The sequence below is a fragment of the Cryptotermes secundus genome, unplaced genomic scaffold, assembly GCF_002891405.2.
Source record: "Cryptotermes secundus unplaced genomic scaffold, Csec_1.0 scaffold631, whole genome shotgun sequence".
In the NCBI taxonomy this organism is placed as follows: Eukaryota; Metazoa; Arthropoda; class Insecta; order Blattodea; family Kalotermitidae; genus Cryptotermes; species Cryptotermes secundus.
The window spans coordinates 581,589-597,870 of NW_019742970.1; the positions used below are offsets into that span (position 1 = coordinate 581,589).

The 16,282-nt window shown below is 41.8% G+C and overlaps 1 protein-coding gene across 5 annotated transcripts in view; it reads left to right on the plus strand.

Annotated features, from left to right (window-relative positions):
- Positions 1 to 16,282, plus strand: part of LOC111873593 (eukaryotic translation initiation factor 4 gamma 3) — a 133,247-nt gene that overhangs the window by 98,211 nt on the left and 18,754 nt on the right. For all 5 annotated transcript variants that reach the window (XM_023868430.2, XM_023868432.2, XM_023868431.2 and 2 more), the window contains 5 exons: positions 8,456 to 8,676; positions 12,058 to 12,235; positions 13,352 to 13,494; positions 14,295 to 14,402; positions 15,381 to 15,548. In XM_023868430.2, coding sequence (XP_023724198.1) covers positions 8,456 to 8,676; positions 12,058 to 12,235; positions 13,352 to 13,494; positions 14,295 to 14,402; positions 15,381 to 15,548 — 818 coding nt within the window. The remainder of the gene's footprint in view (positions 1 to 8,455; positions 8,677 to 12,057; positions 12,236 to 13,351; positions 13,495 to 14,294; positions 14,403 to 15,380; positions 15,549 to 16,282) is intronic.

Sequence of the window (16,282 nt, forward strand, 5' to 3'; positions counted from 1 at the left end):
GAATTTCCTTCCAGTTCTGTTATGTTTGGATTGCGGTCTTTTGGGTTATGATGGCGTGTAGGCATAATGTAATCTGTCTTGGAGATGGAAGCAGTTGGTTGCTTCGAATGTTTGGAAATGAATTTTCCTTTTATTACTAGTGGGGTGGGACTAAGTCCCTTGCAGTCCGGCCGCTTCTGGCCTATTGTACCAGCCCCACAGTATAGGTGAGAGTGATTGTAGAGCAATTGGTGGACTGAAGATGGCAAGGGAACCCGAAGTACTCAGAGAAAACCTGCCCCAGCGCCACTTTCTCCACCACAAATCCCTCTTGACCAGATCCTGGATTGAACCCGGGATGCTGCGGTGGGAAGCCAGCGACTAACCTCTTGAGCTATGGCGAGGCCCTTTGGAAATGAAACATGCCGAAAACGGGTCAAGGGTCTGTGTTTTATACCATGAACGCTCACCTCGAATTGGTGCCGAGGTCAAGAATGTGTGAATCTGTACCTCCACTCCCTCATACGTCTTTGTGACGTGCTTAATTAGGTAAGCACAGGGACAGCTTTGCCTCCCTTTTATACTTGAAGCACTGGTGAGAGGCCCCGCATATCTCTCTGTGTGTGGGAGGCTTGTGCAACATTGAATTGTGTGTACTAACTTGGGCAGATTGTTTGCCGGTATTGGCCCCCGTCCGTCGCGTTCTGCTGTCAGCGCTGGAGGGGTGCGAGTTGACCCAGTTAGTAGAGATTGAGAAATGTTTGCAGTCAGCGCAATGGAACATACCGACAGTTGGCAGGCGAACATTTCGTATTTTATGCCTACCAGAAAGTGCTTTATGGCGTAGGATTTACGAAATGAAGCAAGTGGCGCTAATGTCATGCCGAAAATTGTACTAGGCCGTTGTGTGCTGCGTTTAGGGAAGCAGACGTATACCTAAGGGGCTGATCCAACGCGGTAACGTTGATCACTTGTATTCGGGAGGTCCCCAGTTCGAATTTCACACGAGACAGTCCTCACTAGGATAGTGCCTCGCTGCCTTTCACATCCTTTCGAATTTATCAGTAGTGATCCCACCATCCGGCGACGGGCGCCAACTTTGTGTGCCGCGTCACACGGCGGACGCACTGGTTGGGCTTTAGATTGCATTTGTTTCTCTATCCCTATCACTGTTATGTAGTTAGTGGTCACTGATTGGCCTGTTCTACCTGCCCCGGGTGATTATGATGATGGAGAATTTGGTGGGATGAAGATTGGCAGGGGAGACCGAAGTACTCGGAGAAAATCTACCCCAGCGCCACTTTGTCCACCACAAATCCCACTTGACCAAACCCGGGATTGAACCCTGGCCGCCGCGGTGGGAAGCCAGCGAGCTTGAGCTTGAGCTATGGCGCCCCCTACTTCGTCTATAAATCGGTTAGGTTCTGCGTGAATAGCCTTTCGTTGCTTACCAAGTTTGGTCGCCGCTTTTCCAATGCTAATGATTTTATTGTTTGTTGTGAAACAGGAACAGGATACAGATATGCACTTTCCTCGATTTCCGCACGACCGTGCATATATACAAACGGCATAACGTTAATTTTTATTCTGATTTATTCAACTTTCTGTGCTGATGTCTGTCCTTAGTATTCGTGCAGGTTGAATGGACTTTGTTCAGAAGGTAAGGCTCTCAGTGCGGCTGTTTCGACTTAAGTGGCTAGCCCGTTCGTAAGTCAACGATCAACTGTACAAAATTTAGATGACAGGCCGTGACCTTACATGGGGGAACAGCTTCTCTGTGTAACCAGTTGATGTCTATGTCTGTATGATAGTTTCGCGTTTGATTCACGTACTGACTTGTCCCTTAAAATGTTATGGATGTTTTACTCACTTGTAACCCGAATCCTGGGATGTACTGCAGACTTTCAGGGCTGTGACGCCGTATAGTGTGGTAGACACCGTTTCCGACAAATGTATGTATTACCTTGATGTTCGTGGTGTAAAAGTAAAGCAAGCAAACGGCATGCGGGTTCCTTCCAGGCCTACAAGTGAATGAGGTTTTCCACGCTCTGCTTGCTTTGCTTAGGCCTCGTCTCAGAAAATGGTGGTAGTCACTACTACTGTTGCTACCAGACTTCATGTCCTCACATCGAAGAAAATAGCACTCATCGTAGTAACTGCCAAGAGAACCCAAATCCAGACGTTTCGGAATGTGTCTAGTCACTCCTACATAGCTGTTAAGCACCAGTGCGGGGCTTCTGTGTACATACCGCGGATTGGTATTTCAGTTTGATGAGATCTGATTTTCTAGCAACGCGCCTGCGCAGCTGTCCGTATTCCGTCATTTTGGATGATTGTTACGGGCTGTGGACCGTGAACATCAGTCGTGGTGAGCGCCTTCACTTTGTTCCTGCGCTGTTTACATTGATAAGCTTGTTGTTTTCCATGCCGTCTGTAAAAAATTTCCAGTTTATAAAGACATTTGCTATTTCTTTAAATGCGGTAGACCCTCCGCCGTCATTACTTTAAACTCGTCTAGATCCCCCCCCCCAGTCCCATCATTTGTTTTCAAAACATTTCTTCTACTTAATCAGGCTATAAAAAAGTAAAGGTATCCCTGTAACAGGCCGTGGAGACCCATAGGGTTGTGAGATGTTGAGGCTCCCACATTTTGTAGACAATCGGCTTACGCGTCAGCCGCGCTTTACTCCCCAGGAAAATTATTTAATTAATTCCTGGTACTTATTTCTGTTAGAGGCTGAGTCCACTGTAGGGTCAGTACGGCTGGAGGGATTAGGTCAGTTGAAAAAAAAAATCTAATGACCTCATCAGGACTTGAACCCGCGAATTTCCGGCTTGTAGCATAGTGCCTCAGCAATCTACGCTACCACTTTTCGTAATCTCGATAGTCATATTGACATGAGATAGGGATCAGTTGAATAGAGACCTCATTGACATTGGATAATTCGCATGATGCCCTTTGCGACTTGTGTGTTTGTTTGAAGCTCCCTACGTTTAGACTCCCAACAAATCAGTATTACAACCAGTGATGAGCATTGTGTCGGACAGACTTAACAAAACTCGAGGAACCGGTGACTGTAAAAACTAGACTTCCGTAATTCCGAAGTGTGTGTTCGCATTTGCTGTGAGACTTATATTTATTGAGAACGTATATTTTCTTTTACGGTAGAATATCAAAATAATAATAGTCCACTCGTTTTTATGCAGGGTAATATAACCCAGATGAGAAAATGAAGTTGCAGTATTTTTTAAAACCTTTTTAATTTATAAAATTGCTCACCGTCTACAAACCTCTTGACAGACGCCGCTGCCCCTAAAACTAATTGCTTCAACCCAAAGCCGGGTAACTTTTTCGTTTGTGTTAAAGTAAGAAGAAGTGTAAGAAAATATCGGAAATTATTCAAGAATGCATATGAAGCCGGTTCATTCATACACCCCTTACAAAACGTTGAATTATGTAATTTCTGTGAAGGGTTCATATTAAAGAGTCTTTAGGTAACTTTACTCACATTATGTGCACGAGTGCTTAAGTGAATGAACTGGTGTGTGCTGGTGATTTTGATTAGCTGTTTTTATTGCGTGAGGGTTGTCAGTTACCGGAGCCATGGAATCCAACAGGTACGTTAGAAGGCGAATTTTCGCCCAGCTGGTAGTAACGTCATGTTTCTGAGTGTGGAGATTGCCACAAGAAAGGAAATGCCAGAAACTAATCTTGGCATGCGCACCACGATTTGATTCTCACGATTCTGGTACCAAAACAGAAATTACGAGTGTTGATCCGTGACACTGCCAGTGAAATATTGCTGACGTCTTTGCTTATATTGAACTGGCCTATTTATGCAGTCCCCTAGAAGTTTCTGTGCTGTGGATTTGCCCTGAGGCCTTATGCCTTCGTATTTTCATATGTCGTTTGACGTAATTGAAGTTTGGTTATGGTACATTAACCCGACTGCGTACGTCATTGCCCGTGTTTTGGCACTGGTTAATACCGAAGCAGAAGGTCTTGGGACTGAGTACTGCGCCTCTAGACGATGAACGGCCGAAGCTGTGCAGTTATTTAGACTAGAGTGTTGTGCAGTCGTTTCGAGAAGTTGCTTCGCAGTGGAGGACTTGGGACTGTTGATGACGTTGTGACCCTTTAATCATGTAACGCATTTCTGAGAGATTGAAAACACTGGAAGGATGTTGTCTGGGAGTTCAAGTAACCCTGGTGGCGGCCGTAGCAGCAGTCTGCACGGCGGTGGACGACGGGGATCCAAAGATGGAGGTGATGGCAAGCGAAACTGGTCTTTAGCGACCGTTCATTAACTTCAAACAGTTGATGCAGAGAAGATGGGGACACATTGGCTTCTGTTTAAGATTTTCTGTCGTAGGAGCGTCGGTGTTTCCCCCAATCTTTTATCGTGAACGTATTAACGGCTGTGATTGATGCAAGTATTTTCGAATGCGGCTTTTCTCCCCCCACTCGGTTTGTTCGGTATGAAGAATCTGAACAGGGATGCGTGCTTTTTTTATTTATAGTTTAGAAACTATTTTCTGCTCACTGATGTTACAGTTTTTGCAAACTAGCTCACGGAACATATAGAGACCGCAGTTTTTAATTACAAGTTAACAAAATTGCAGTAAAGGGTTTTTGATTGATGCTTTCCTTCACGTGCTACATATAGCTGGTTCCAGAATTACTCTTTCATTGGCTTATAAATATTTTATTAAACTTTTGGAATCTCCCAGTGGTGTTCAGTGTAAAGTTCACGTGATACGGGGATGTTGGTAGGGACTGAACAGGCCGTTATCGTGTGATAATTTCGTTCTTGACCTTTCACACGGATATCAAACATCTATGTGCATCTCAGTGCTTGAACGAATTAATAAAAACGTGTGGCAACATATATCGTTAACACAACCACTGAAGTGTTTCAGTAATGTTGGGAGATGTGTAGCATATACAACTCTCATCCGGACACTGGCAGGGTTGAATGAGATTGCCAGATTGATAGTAGATATGATAGAATAATTCAAGCTCTGTGCCAGAACTATGAGCTTAAACTGAAAAATTTTGTCACCGAAGCATTTCTCGGTGTTCGTCTGTTGATAAAAATGAAGTTTTGTATAAAAATTCAGAATTGTAATGACAATGGGAATCTTAAAGACTTGTGTATAATCCTGTATTTTAAATTCATGTTTTGCATTTCTGCATTATCGGTGTTTGTGTGTTTTAATATTTTAACAAGGAAATTATACACTCTTAATTGATTGTGAGGCCAAGTTTGAACTGATAGTGTGCTGATCAGTTTTGCCACTGTCCAATAGGGCACCCCATTGATTTTATTACAGTCATTATGAATTTGATCATGCAGCTGTGGATTGTTACTTTAGTAGCATCTAATTAACTTCATTTGAAGCTTGTTGCCCCTTTTTAACTGTTCAGTCATTGACACTTTTGTTCCATTGAATTCTGTTGTTAATCGTGAAAATATGTACGCCTGTTTGAAATCCACTTTGAAGCCTTCCTTCTTTTGCAGTGTGTTTTCTGTGACGTGTGAATCAGTAAATGGGTATTTTCCTAGTTTAGTTACTGTGCATAGAAAGATCAGTGGAAGGCAACTTGTTGGATATGTGATAGGAAGGGACTGCTACTGTTCAAGGCGTGTTACTATAACAGCTGGTTCGTTTAGTCTTCATTCTGGGTGCAGTTTCCAGTACACATCCTGTTCTGAAACTTAATCAGTGGCAACGTCTCTTTTTATACTGTATATGAGTGAAGTGAATTCTTACCATCCAAAGGAGATGTGTTCATGTTGTCAGCAGGCACTCTTCCAACGTGTTGCTGAGTGACTTACAGGCAGATGAATTCACCCGTCTCCCAGTGAACAGTCTGTGTTCATACATGATCTGTTATCCTTGTATTATTAATTGTAATACATTGTCATGGGTGAATTGAATGTTGCAAAGTTCCCACCAGGGTAGCACTAGTCTGACTCATGTTTAAAGTCAGGATGAAGCCCTGCAAAATTCCTGCAGGCATGCTGGGACAGTACCTTGATTAGGTTACAATCACATCTTTCCATGTTCTTTTGAATTCATTGTGCCCCTCACTCTTTCATGCTCTCTCGTTTGGCTACTCACAGCATTGCGTAATGGCCTGGGTTAAGATTACTTATTTAAAATGGAGGATGTTTCGGTCTGGTTGATAATTCTGAACGATTGTGTAGATGTACATTGTCTGTAATTAGAGACACTTGCTAGATGTTGGATGTGGAGTCATTTATTTAGTGCAAGCAGCCTTCATTTTTTTGGCATAAAGTTCATGAGCTGATGTATCTGATGCAATTCAAGTATGGGTTGTGTTCCCAGCGTGTACTGGAATTTGAGTATGTCTCTCTCATGATGTAGATATTGGGAGTAATTTTGTCACTTGCATGCTAGAAGTAATGACATTATTCAGGTCTGTAACTTCAGTTTGAAATGTTCTTCTGGTTTAGTTTGTTTGCAGTGAAACAGGCATATCAGTGCCAGGTTCCCTGTTGTTTCCAGTTTTGCTGAGAACAGGAATATAGTTAACTGCCGCATCCCTAGGCATGTGCTGGATGCTGTTTTCAGCTTTCTGTTGCTTTTTATTTTTTCAAGACTTTTAAGAAAAAATGACGTTTTGGAACTATTGACAATATTATTAAGGCCGCCTGCTATATGTGTGGCTTCAGAAACTTGGTACATTTTCCAAAAGTGGATTTTAATGCAGTAGGTACCCATGAAATGTTAAAATCTCTCGTGGTATTTTCATGTGTACGAGTGACTATAGATGGGATTTGAATCGCTGACTTCATTCACTGTTCACTTTAACGACTTGCAACTACACTTTACAGTTCACTGTTACACACACTAATGTTTTCAGTCTGTTACATCCTCCTGTAGTCGGTGCCTAGTAACAAATCCTACAGTTCAAGATTCTTCATCTTCCATGCTCATGTCGTTACTGTCTGGTGCATCTTTTGTAACTGAACTGTTGTCACTCACCAACCAACTACTTCACTTCACTCAACTGAACTGCGCTCAGTCGGCCTAGGGCCCTTGCTGTATAGCCTCAGGGCGGACCCAACAGAAAACATATCTCCAGCCGTCCCTCTGTTGTTATGGGCTCTTGCCTAGTGATAGTGGGGATGTTGATGTGTTAACCGGCCATTACCAAGCAGTGCATGTTCTTCCTCAACATCGTTGCTTAGCAACTGTACTGCATGCTACAGTATCATTAAATTGTTTTCATGTTACAAAGAACTCGAGCCACTGAAGATCACAGCTGAATACTGATGATGAAACAAACTGAAATTCTGCATCAACAACAAATTTAAACCTAAGCTACAGTTCGATGTGCTACCTTTCTGAGTAGTTACTAAAATACACACTAAACAGAATACAAATGATATTGATTTCTGATATGCAAGAATTCAACATAGTGTATTGTTTGCCAAGATTTAGTAACTATTTACATTTTAAATATTTTACTCCGTGTAATTAGTAGAGTGAAGCGCTTTTCACGCAGATAGGTTTCAAGCATTGATACCTTTAGTATGCCTTAGGGAGTCATATTCAATGTCTTGAATTCCTTTGAGAGGAATTTGGAGAATTGAGACATCAGTTGTAACACGTGTGTCTCCTTCATTTTCTTTTTGGTTTAGTGAAGCACAGGAGTTTATGCTGCATTGCCTGTCCCTCAGTCCCATGGCCGTGCTGCACAGAATCCTACGACTTGTGTTTGCTAACTATATTTAGATTGTGCTTGGGACTCGTTGCTATTTTAATCTGGGTTGAGACATGTTGCTTGTGTCTTTTAACTTCATGGAGGTGTGAGAGTACAGACAGTTGAATATAAAATAAACCATCTTGCAAGTACTGTCATCGAGAGTTACGATTTGAAAGTATTGTGTGAAAGTGCTTGTCTGGGATGGCAGTAACAAGTAGAAATGAATCAGGAATTGTAGTTCATGATCCTTTGGTCCGGAATTATTTTAAAGAATGTAAATCTATGGTTCATGTTGTAATGAGTAGTATGCAACCTGGGTTGCTCTGGCAACAGTGGTATGATTTTTTGAGCTCCTGTCATCTGCTGAGGGAGTTAAGCCCTGTATGTGGGAGTAGTAGTTCAGAGCTGTTTTGTTGTCATTGCAGATGTGAAATACCATGTCATTAAATTTATCAATATGTATTTAGGCTAAGGCTTACTATCATGTCACTCTAGCAGTCATTATATGAAATAATGGACAAGCAAATATGGTTCCTTCAGTAATCAGCAGTCAGAGACACCTGTGTCAGTTGGTATTGCAGGCTGAACATGTACCAAAAAAATATTGTTCCTGTTAGTTGTAGCTAATGTGTTATGGGGCCCCCCATTTGTGTTGTCTTTTCATTCTGCCTGTGTCTTAATCACACAAAATAACCTTTCTGTTCGTTCACTATTAGCACATTGGTTACTTCCTTGCAGGTAGGGCTTCCCAGCGTTCAAAGCCAAAGCAGCCACGTCACCAAAAGATGCGTGATCTTAACCGGAAGGGAGCTGAAAAAGAGGGTGGCACAGATATGGATGCCTTTACAGAACCTGCCCCTGAAGAAACTACGCCTCTTGCACCTTCGTCATTATCGCCAAGTTCACAACCACCGGTTCCAGCAACACCAAACAAAGTAACTGACAATCAGATAGCCAAGGTGAGAGTGTAAGAACATTAATTTATCATGTAACTGTCTCGCTCCTTACATGAGGACACAGTTGCCAAATGTAAGTTATGTATCCAAGGATGTTGTCATTGCAAAAGAGGCATCTTTTGTTTCCCTCTGCCTCTGATCTTGCAGATGAAGTTAAGGTTCAGAATATCTTCTGTGTGTCTCCCTTCTGGGTTATGACACTGTGTAGACCACAGAGGGTGGTTACTGGCACTGGGGGGGAACCTTGAAGTCCCATGAAACTACATTGATGTCATAAGACAGAAAATTCTTTATGTGGAAACCACAAGTACTTACGTGTGTTCTAGTCAATCAGCATTTTCAATTTTATTTTCTCATCTGGTCATAGCTGTTGTGTTCATTCAGTACAGTTTAGTTTCGCTCTACATTTGTTGCTTGAGGCACTATGCTACAAGCCTGAAAGTCGCAGGTTCAGATCGTGCCGAGGTCATTGGATTTTTCAATTGACATAGACCTTCCAGTTGCACTGTGGCCCTGAGGTTGACTCAGCCTGTAACAGAAATGAGTACCAGGAATCTTGGGGGGGGGGGGTAAAAAGCAGCTGGCATGTAAGGCTGACAACCTTGCCGCCGTCTGTGGGGCCAGTTCGGGAGCCTCGACCCCTTACAACCCCATGGTCTTCCACGGCCTGTTAACAAGGTTAGCTTTTCTTATCTACATATATTTTCATCCTGTAGTATCATGCCTGTAATTCTTTACTGCCCAGTTTTAGCTAATTGGGACGAGCCTAATGACACTGTTCATTGTTAGTAAAGTAATCGGTTGGTTTATAAAATATGTATTGATCTTTAATCTGCACCAAGCGATCATAACACCTTTGAGAAGGAAGTCTTTGTGAATTAAACTTGTTCTGTTCAGCTGGAGTGTGTTCATTTAACTTTTTTGAGTTGGACACATTCAATTTGTTATGCAAATATGGTGTACTGTTAAAAGAACTCCCCCTGTATTTTATTTAGTTACCTGCAACAGTGAGAGTAGTTCCGTGTAAGAGTGTGGTGATGATATTCCGTTGTCATGCCAGACTGGAGTTTCTGAAGCTGGTTTGATTGTACATTGAATCTGAGCATTCTTACACACAGACATTGCACATTATAAAAATATTTGAAGTATGGGACAAGTGTGTTTGTCCTCTAAACTCTTGGGTCTTATCAAAGTTGTTATGTTGGGCTTCAATACTGCCTTTTTCGCCCTTGAAGCTAGTAGTTTCGTCGGAGAATTGTTGCCAGTGGACCATCAGAGATTCTTTATTTTCTCATATGCATGGCAACAAAGTATTTGAAGAGCTTTTCCATCGTAGGTGCATGCCTGGTGAATATATGAACATTCTAGCTCCGAAAATAGAGGTACTGAAATACAGATTTGTGTTGCTAGATTGAGGTTTGAATGGTTTTGATTAAGTTCCAGTATTTTAGGGGACCATGTCTCTAAGACTGCAGAGGTGGTGTGGTCAGGAATGTAATTCCCTATAGGGGCCCAAAAGTGTACAAGAAAAGATGTGCGGTGACACTGTGCCATTTTCTGTAAATATGATTTATTGGGTTTTTTAAATTTGGCTTTCTGTCTGGCTCCAAAGATTGTTTCTTGGCATTTAGACGTCCATTACATTTCCTGTGTTTTGAGTGACAGCCTGTCGCTAAACTATTTTCTTGTACATGTGCTTGTGTGTACAGATATGTTATTTAGGATTACCTGATGTGCCAGGTTCATAGCAATATTGGCAAGTAGGAAGTGGGGCTCAGCATTTAAAAAATTGCATGTTTTTTTGGACCTAACCAACATAGGAAAGTGTATAGTGCCCAGTGGAAGGTGAATTTTGATGGCCTTCAAAATCACAGCTGATTCATTTACGAGGTGCTATTGGAAAGTTCCCAGAGTGTTATTGTTGTAACTGCCTTGGTGAAAGGATGAGAGGGGAGGCCAAGGTCACACTTCCACAAGCCTAGTGCATCACTGCCATGTTACACTGCGCTGTGAACAAGTATTGTTTGCTTTCTCGACTTTTGTTTTATTTTGTCTGTGAATGATGGCAAAATCAAGCAAAAAGATTTGAACAATCCATGAGCTCGAAGACACCATTGGGATCAATTATGGAGTTTGCCAAGACATTTTAACAGAATTTGAACATATGTCGCATTGCTCCTTCATCACGAGGACATGCCTGCCCACACATCTCTGAAGACCACAGAGTTTGTGACTAACAACAACATGGTTACTGTTCCCTTGTCTCCCTACTCGCCAGACTTAGATCCCTGTGATTTCGCTTTGTTTCCCAAATTGAAAATGGAACCGAAGAAATGACATTTTGAAACAATGTCTGACATCCAAAGGGAATCGCAAGTGGTACTCGACATCATTAAGGAAAATGACATCCACGGTGCTATTAAAGTTTGGAAAAAGGGATGGGATTGCTACTTCCACAAGGGGTCTGTTTTGTAGGAGATGGCAGCCAAAATGAATTTATGCCAGCATTTGTTTTTGACCTAGTCCAGGAACTTTCTGATACACCTCATAACTAACTAAACCTCCCACCTCTTGCTACTGTGACTACCACAGTAATTGACTATTATATGTACTTACCTAATTGTTAATAACTTAATTCTAGATTATAACTGTGTTTCATGAGAAGGGTAGTAGAGGGAACTTCAAGTTTTTGTATTTGTGGTAGGGGGCCGGTGTAAAAAGTAAAGGTATCCCGGTAACAGACTGTAGAGGCCCATAGGGTTGTGAAATGTAGAGGTTCCCACATTTTCTAGATAATCGAATCACAGATGGCAGTGAGGTCAGTCTTACTTGCTGGCCGGGGCCATGCCATAGCTCAAGCAGTTAGTTGCTGGCTTTTCCCACCGCGGCGGACCGGGTTCGATCCCGGGTCTGGTCAAGTGGGATTTGTGGTGGACATAGTGGTGCTGGGGCAGGTTTTTTCCAAGTACTTCGGTTCCCCTGCCAGTCTTCATTCCACAATTGCTCCACAATCACCCTCACCTATCATTTGGGGCTGGTACAATAGGCTAGAAGTGGCCACAGTACAAGGGACTTAGTCCCACCCCACTTGCAATAAAAAATACTCGCCAGCCACCCTTTACACAGAGGACGATTCTTGATACTCATTTCTGTTAGAGGCTGAGTCAACCCCAGGGCCATAATGCGGCCGCAAAGTTTAGGTCAATTGATAAAATTCAGTGACCTCATTGGGACTTGAACCTGTCACCTTCCTGCTTGTAGCATAGTGCCTCAACCAACTACACTACTGTGAGGGGACAAGGGTATAAATTTAAAACTATTGAAAGTTAATTGTCATTTTGGTGAAGTTTTATTTAATTATTGAAATGAAATTTGTTAACACAGGATGAGGAAACAGAAGTCGACAAGGAAGAGAAGCTGGTTGCAGCTCGCAACGAAGAGAATGTGAAGGTGTCTGCTGCAGCTCTTAAAGAGGATACCAGCAGCAGCATAACACCCGTCATAGAGAATATTCCTGTGACCAAACCCACTACGCTTACACTCAGGCATACATACAGAGAGGGTGAGTCTTAACAGTGGTTGCACTACCCTGGAGACTTGCGCGGGTCAGGTACAGAAGGAAGCACACCCTCAGTCAAGCACCCATCCATACATCAGCTTGTTTTCTTTGAAAGACTGTCGTTTGGTGCTGTATTTGTGCACTGAAATGAATATGGAACTAACATGTTCTCTCTGTACGGGATAGTTTTTACCTATTTTAATACATTCTCATTTAAGGGACTCTTTGTGTCCATAATGGAAGATAGACTTGAAAGGATTCTGACGATGGTGTATACCGTACTTCTTTTGGCTTGTTTTGGACTTCATCCGTTGTCTGGTATATAAAAGACAAAAGACCACGGCGTTTCGGAGACTGGATCTGTCTTGTCTTCAGGTGGGTAGGGATGGATAAACCTACTCAGTGGGGCTTATTAGAGAGCTAGTCTGAATCACTGGTCCAGTGAGTAGGTTTATCCTTCCGTACCCACCTGAAGACGGAGACAGATCCAGTCTCAGAGACGTCATGGTCTTTTGTGTTTTACATACCAGATGATGGATGAAGTCCAAAACAAGCCAAAAGAAGTACATACGTAAGATTTTTGCGAGAATATGTATTTTTTTAATTACATCACATTATTATATATGTATTCAAGTACATGTATACAGTATGGCCTTATTTTCAAATTTCACTTCACTCTTGTCACAGGAGTGTATCCTCTTGGCATGTAGCATAAGCAGAGTTGTTTCATTAGTGATTCATTAAGCAGGGATTTACACATTTGTGTGAGGTGTACTTCCTAAGCTTCTAGCCTTGGGGTTCATCAGTTCTGAAGGGTCGAAGAATGTGAAGTACCATCACCTGCTGCTCCCTTTTTGTTAGGTAAATAGAACACTACCTGTTCAAAAATGAAAATAAATACCGTTGAAGCCCTGTTCTTTTATGCTGATTCCAGGATGAGGTGAATGTGGTGCATATGTTGAATACAGAACAAAGTGCCGATGATGAGGGAAAAGTGTTTCAGATATTTCATGATGATACAAAGCTGGAATTCCTCGTTGCTGAGGTGCTTAGTTCTTGAATGATTGTTTTGTTCATGAAGTGTCGGACATGGTGTATGATGTCATATTTGTCTTCTAGACCAATGGAGTCCACTGAATCCGGAAGGAAAGAAAAAGTATGAGCGAGATTTCCTAATGGAGCTTCAGAATGATCCGCAGTCAAAGAAGAAGCCAGACAACTTACCTAACCTTGAAGTGGTATTGAAAGATAACACAAATCGGGTGAGTGACCACATTGTGAGGAAGTGGTTCTGAAAAATAATACGTGCCAGTTTCATTGATTGTGCACACAGGGAACATCTGGTAGGGCTGGTTACTGAACACTGATTAGATTTTGGATTAAGGATGCAGTTTGTGAATCAGTGTGGAGAGGAGTTGCAGTCTGCTCCACATTACAGCATTAGTATTTGGAAATGTAGGTGCTGGGACCAAGTGTTGGAAGCCATTGCATTGAATACTTAGGTTGAGAGCATATATGGCAGTAATAACATAAAGCTGACCCTGTGCCTAATTAAGCACAACGCTGTGGACACATGGGCAAGTGGAGGTGTAGCTCAGAAGAATGCAGAAGGGGTACTAGAAGAGAGAGTTCAGAAAAGTTTGACTTAGACACTTCTGTTTATTGTACTTGTATTTGTTAATGTGCATGATGTGCTGTAACTTCATTTTATCAGTGGTGGCTGTTTGTTAGCTATGGTGACAACATAGGTTTTAGTATGTGAGTAGCGGGGTTGCTTCTATGTGTGAGAGGAGGTTCTAGTCCAGTAGTCAACAGAAGCACTCAGTTTATATAGCGTGTCAAGTTTCGCTCTTACTATGTAGTTTTATGCACATGAATTTGTCATCTGCTGGACCAGGGTGAGCGATCTGAATTTCAAGAAGCAAATGTGCATGCCATTAAAACCAAAAGGTGGAAATACTTGAGTAATCACCTGCCAGCCAGTATTGTTTGGAAAGTGCAGTTTGCAGTGTCTGTAATGAAGTTTCGTGAGTGGTACAAATTTCAAATAAACTGTTCACAGCAACGGATGGCAGATCGGCCATTCTCCAACATGAACAGGCCTGTCCCTGACAGGTCAACCCATGATAATTTTACTCCTGGCTTCATGAGGACATCCAACTCTCGAGGGGTATGTTTTTCTGAAATTGTTTTGCTTGAAAAGCACTTCTCATAAATTTGTGCACATGAATTATTTCCATGTTGCAGTATGTGTGTGCATGAGCATGCTTATTGCAAACTAGTGGTAAGGAGCAGGAAATTCTTTTGAACTAACTTATGTAGAGTATTAGCTTCTGGGATGTGACACCATGTAGTCTTGTAGTTATTTACTGGTGTTTTGGAGGAGTGTGTGTACTTCCAAGAGACTACGTTGTGTTACATTCCAGAAGTTAGTACTCTGCAAGGTCCTACCATAAGAATCTCAAATCTAGTGATCACCAGTCCTTAAGTGTACCACAGTGATATTTAAAGGACACAAGTGCAGCGTCTGTGTGAGTCAGGGTATGTTATACCTTGTGTAGGCAACTTAGGGAACAGAATTGTTGTTGTATATGTACGTCTTCTGGTTTCTCAAGGCCATGCGAGTACAGGAAGTATGTTGAATGAACCTTAGTAACATTGTATCGTAGCATCCTGTTTCACATTACTTATTTATTTCTGTTAGTTGTTAGCAATCTCACATGCAGCTTGCTTTTTGAAACCCTTAATAAAATCTTTTCTACATCAGTGGTGGGTCACACTGCGTGTGTCAGCCAGCATTGGTTGATCATCATAAGGTGTGATGTAGGAGAGATTTTAACTTTGAAAACTTTTAAAGGTTTAAAAAGGAAGTTGCATGTGAAATGGCTGATAACTAACAGGAAAAAGTGAGTCGTGGTAACGTCATAGTGATGAGATAGTTATTTGTCTCTCTGGTAATCTCAGAACAAGAGACAGTAAAACCTACGTGTAATGTTTCTTGATACGGCTTCCTCTCATGTGACAGTCACCTCCACATAAGTGTTCAGGTCCACTGCTCTCCAAATAAGCCTTAAGAGGGCGGTTTGCTGTGTTTTGTAGGAATGAAATCTTTTGAACTTACATGATGTTCTCTTTGTATCACGAGCAGCCTGTAGCAAAGAGAAATAGTCAGCAAGGCAAGGCAAAGCCCAACAAACCTGTGATACATATGACGCTTTCACTCAAGGAAGACGTGAAATTACGGGAGACCGAAAATGCGTGGAAACCCGATAGAATGAAGCAAGCCTCCACCAATGAAGAAGATGCAAAGACTGAGGTATGTATCAGGAGCTCTTTTCTGTTTGTTCCGGACATGTGGAAGTAGTGAGCAAAGGAAATGTGTTAACCTCAATATCAGCCACCAGGTTTTGTGATTTGTGCATGGTGTCATGAAGCCTAAATAAAATCCACTGGTCTTATTATTATTCTCTTATTATTTAGGAGTCATAATGGCTAATGGTGTCTCGTTTTGTTAGTTAGTATATATACTTGTAGGCGTGTTAGTAAGTACTAGAAGTGATAACCTGGTGAAGAAATCTTTTGCCCATTTGCTTTAATTTTCTGGGATTATGTAAGTAGTTGGCTGGCCAAGTGCATGGCATACTGGTTAAACTGTGGAGTCATGTTAGGGGCTGAAATTGAATTTCATTATGTGGAGAAACACGTTTGGAAATTCGCTGAGTTTCATATTCATTAGTTTCTGTTTATGTAACAGTGTTGTTGGAATGAGCTTTTCTTAATGCTTCTTACCACTCTGCACTATTCATTTCTGACTGGGTTGATTTGTGATTTCAAGAAAATAATAAGGATATCGTAGTCGAGACTGTGATGAAACTCGGCAAGGCAGTGAGACCATGCATAATGTTTTCGTTTTCACATTGCTATTTCAGGTGCCATGATCTCTCTTGTAGGCAACATCCTCATAAACCAGATGTGGGATAAGCTGGATCAGAATATGAAAAATGGAAAATTCTGTTCACAGTGGAGTATATACTTTAAAAGAAACCTGAC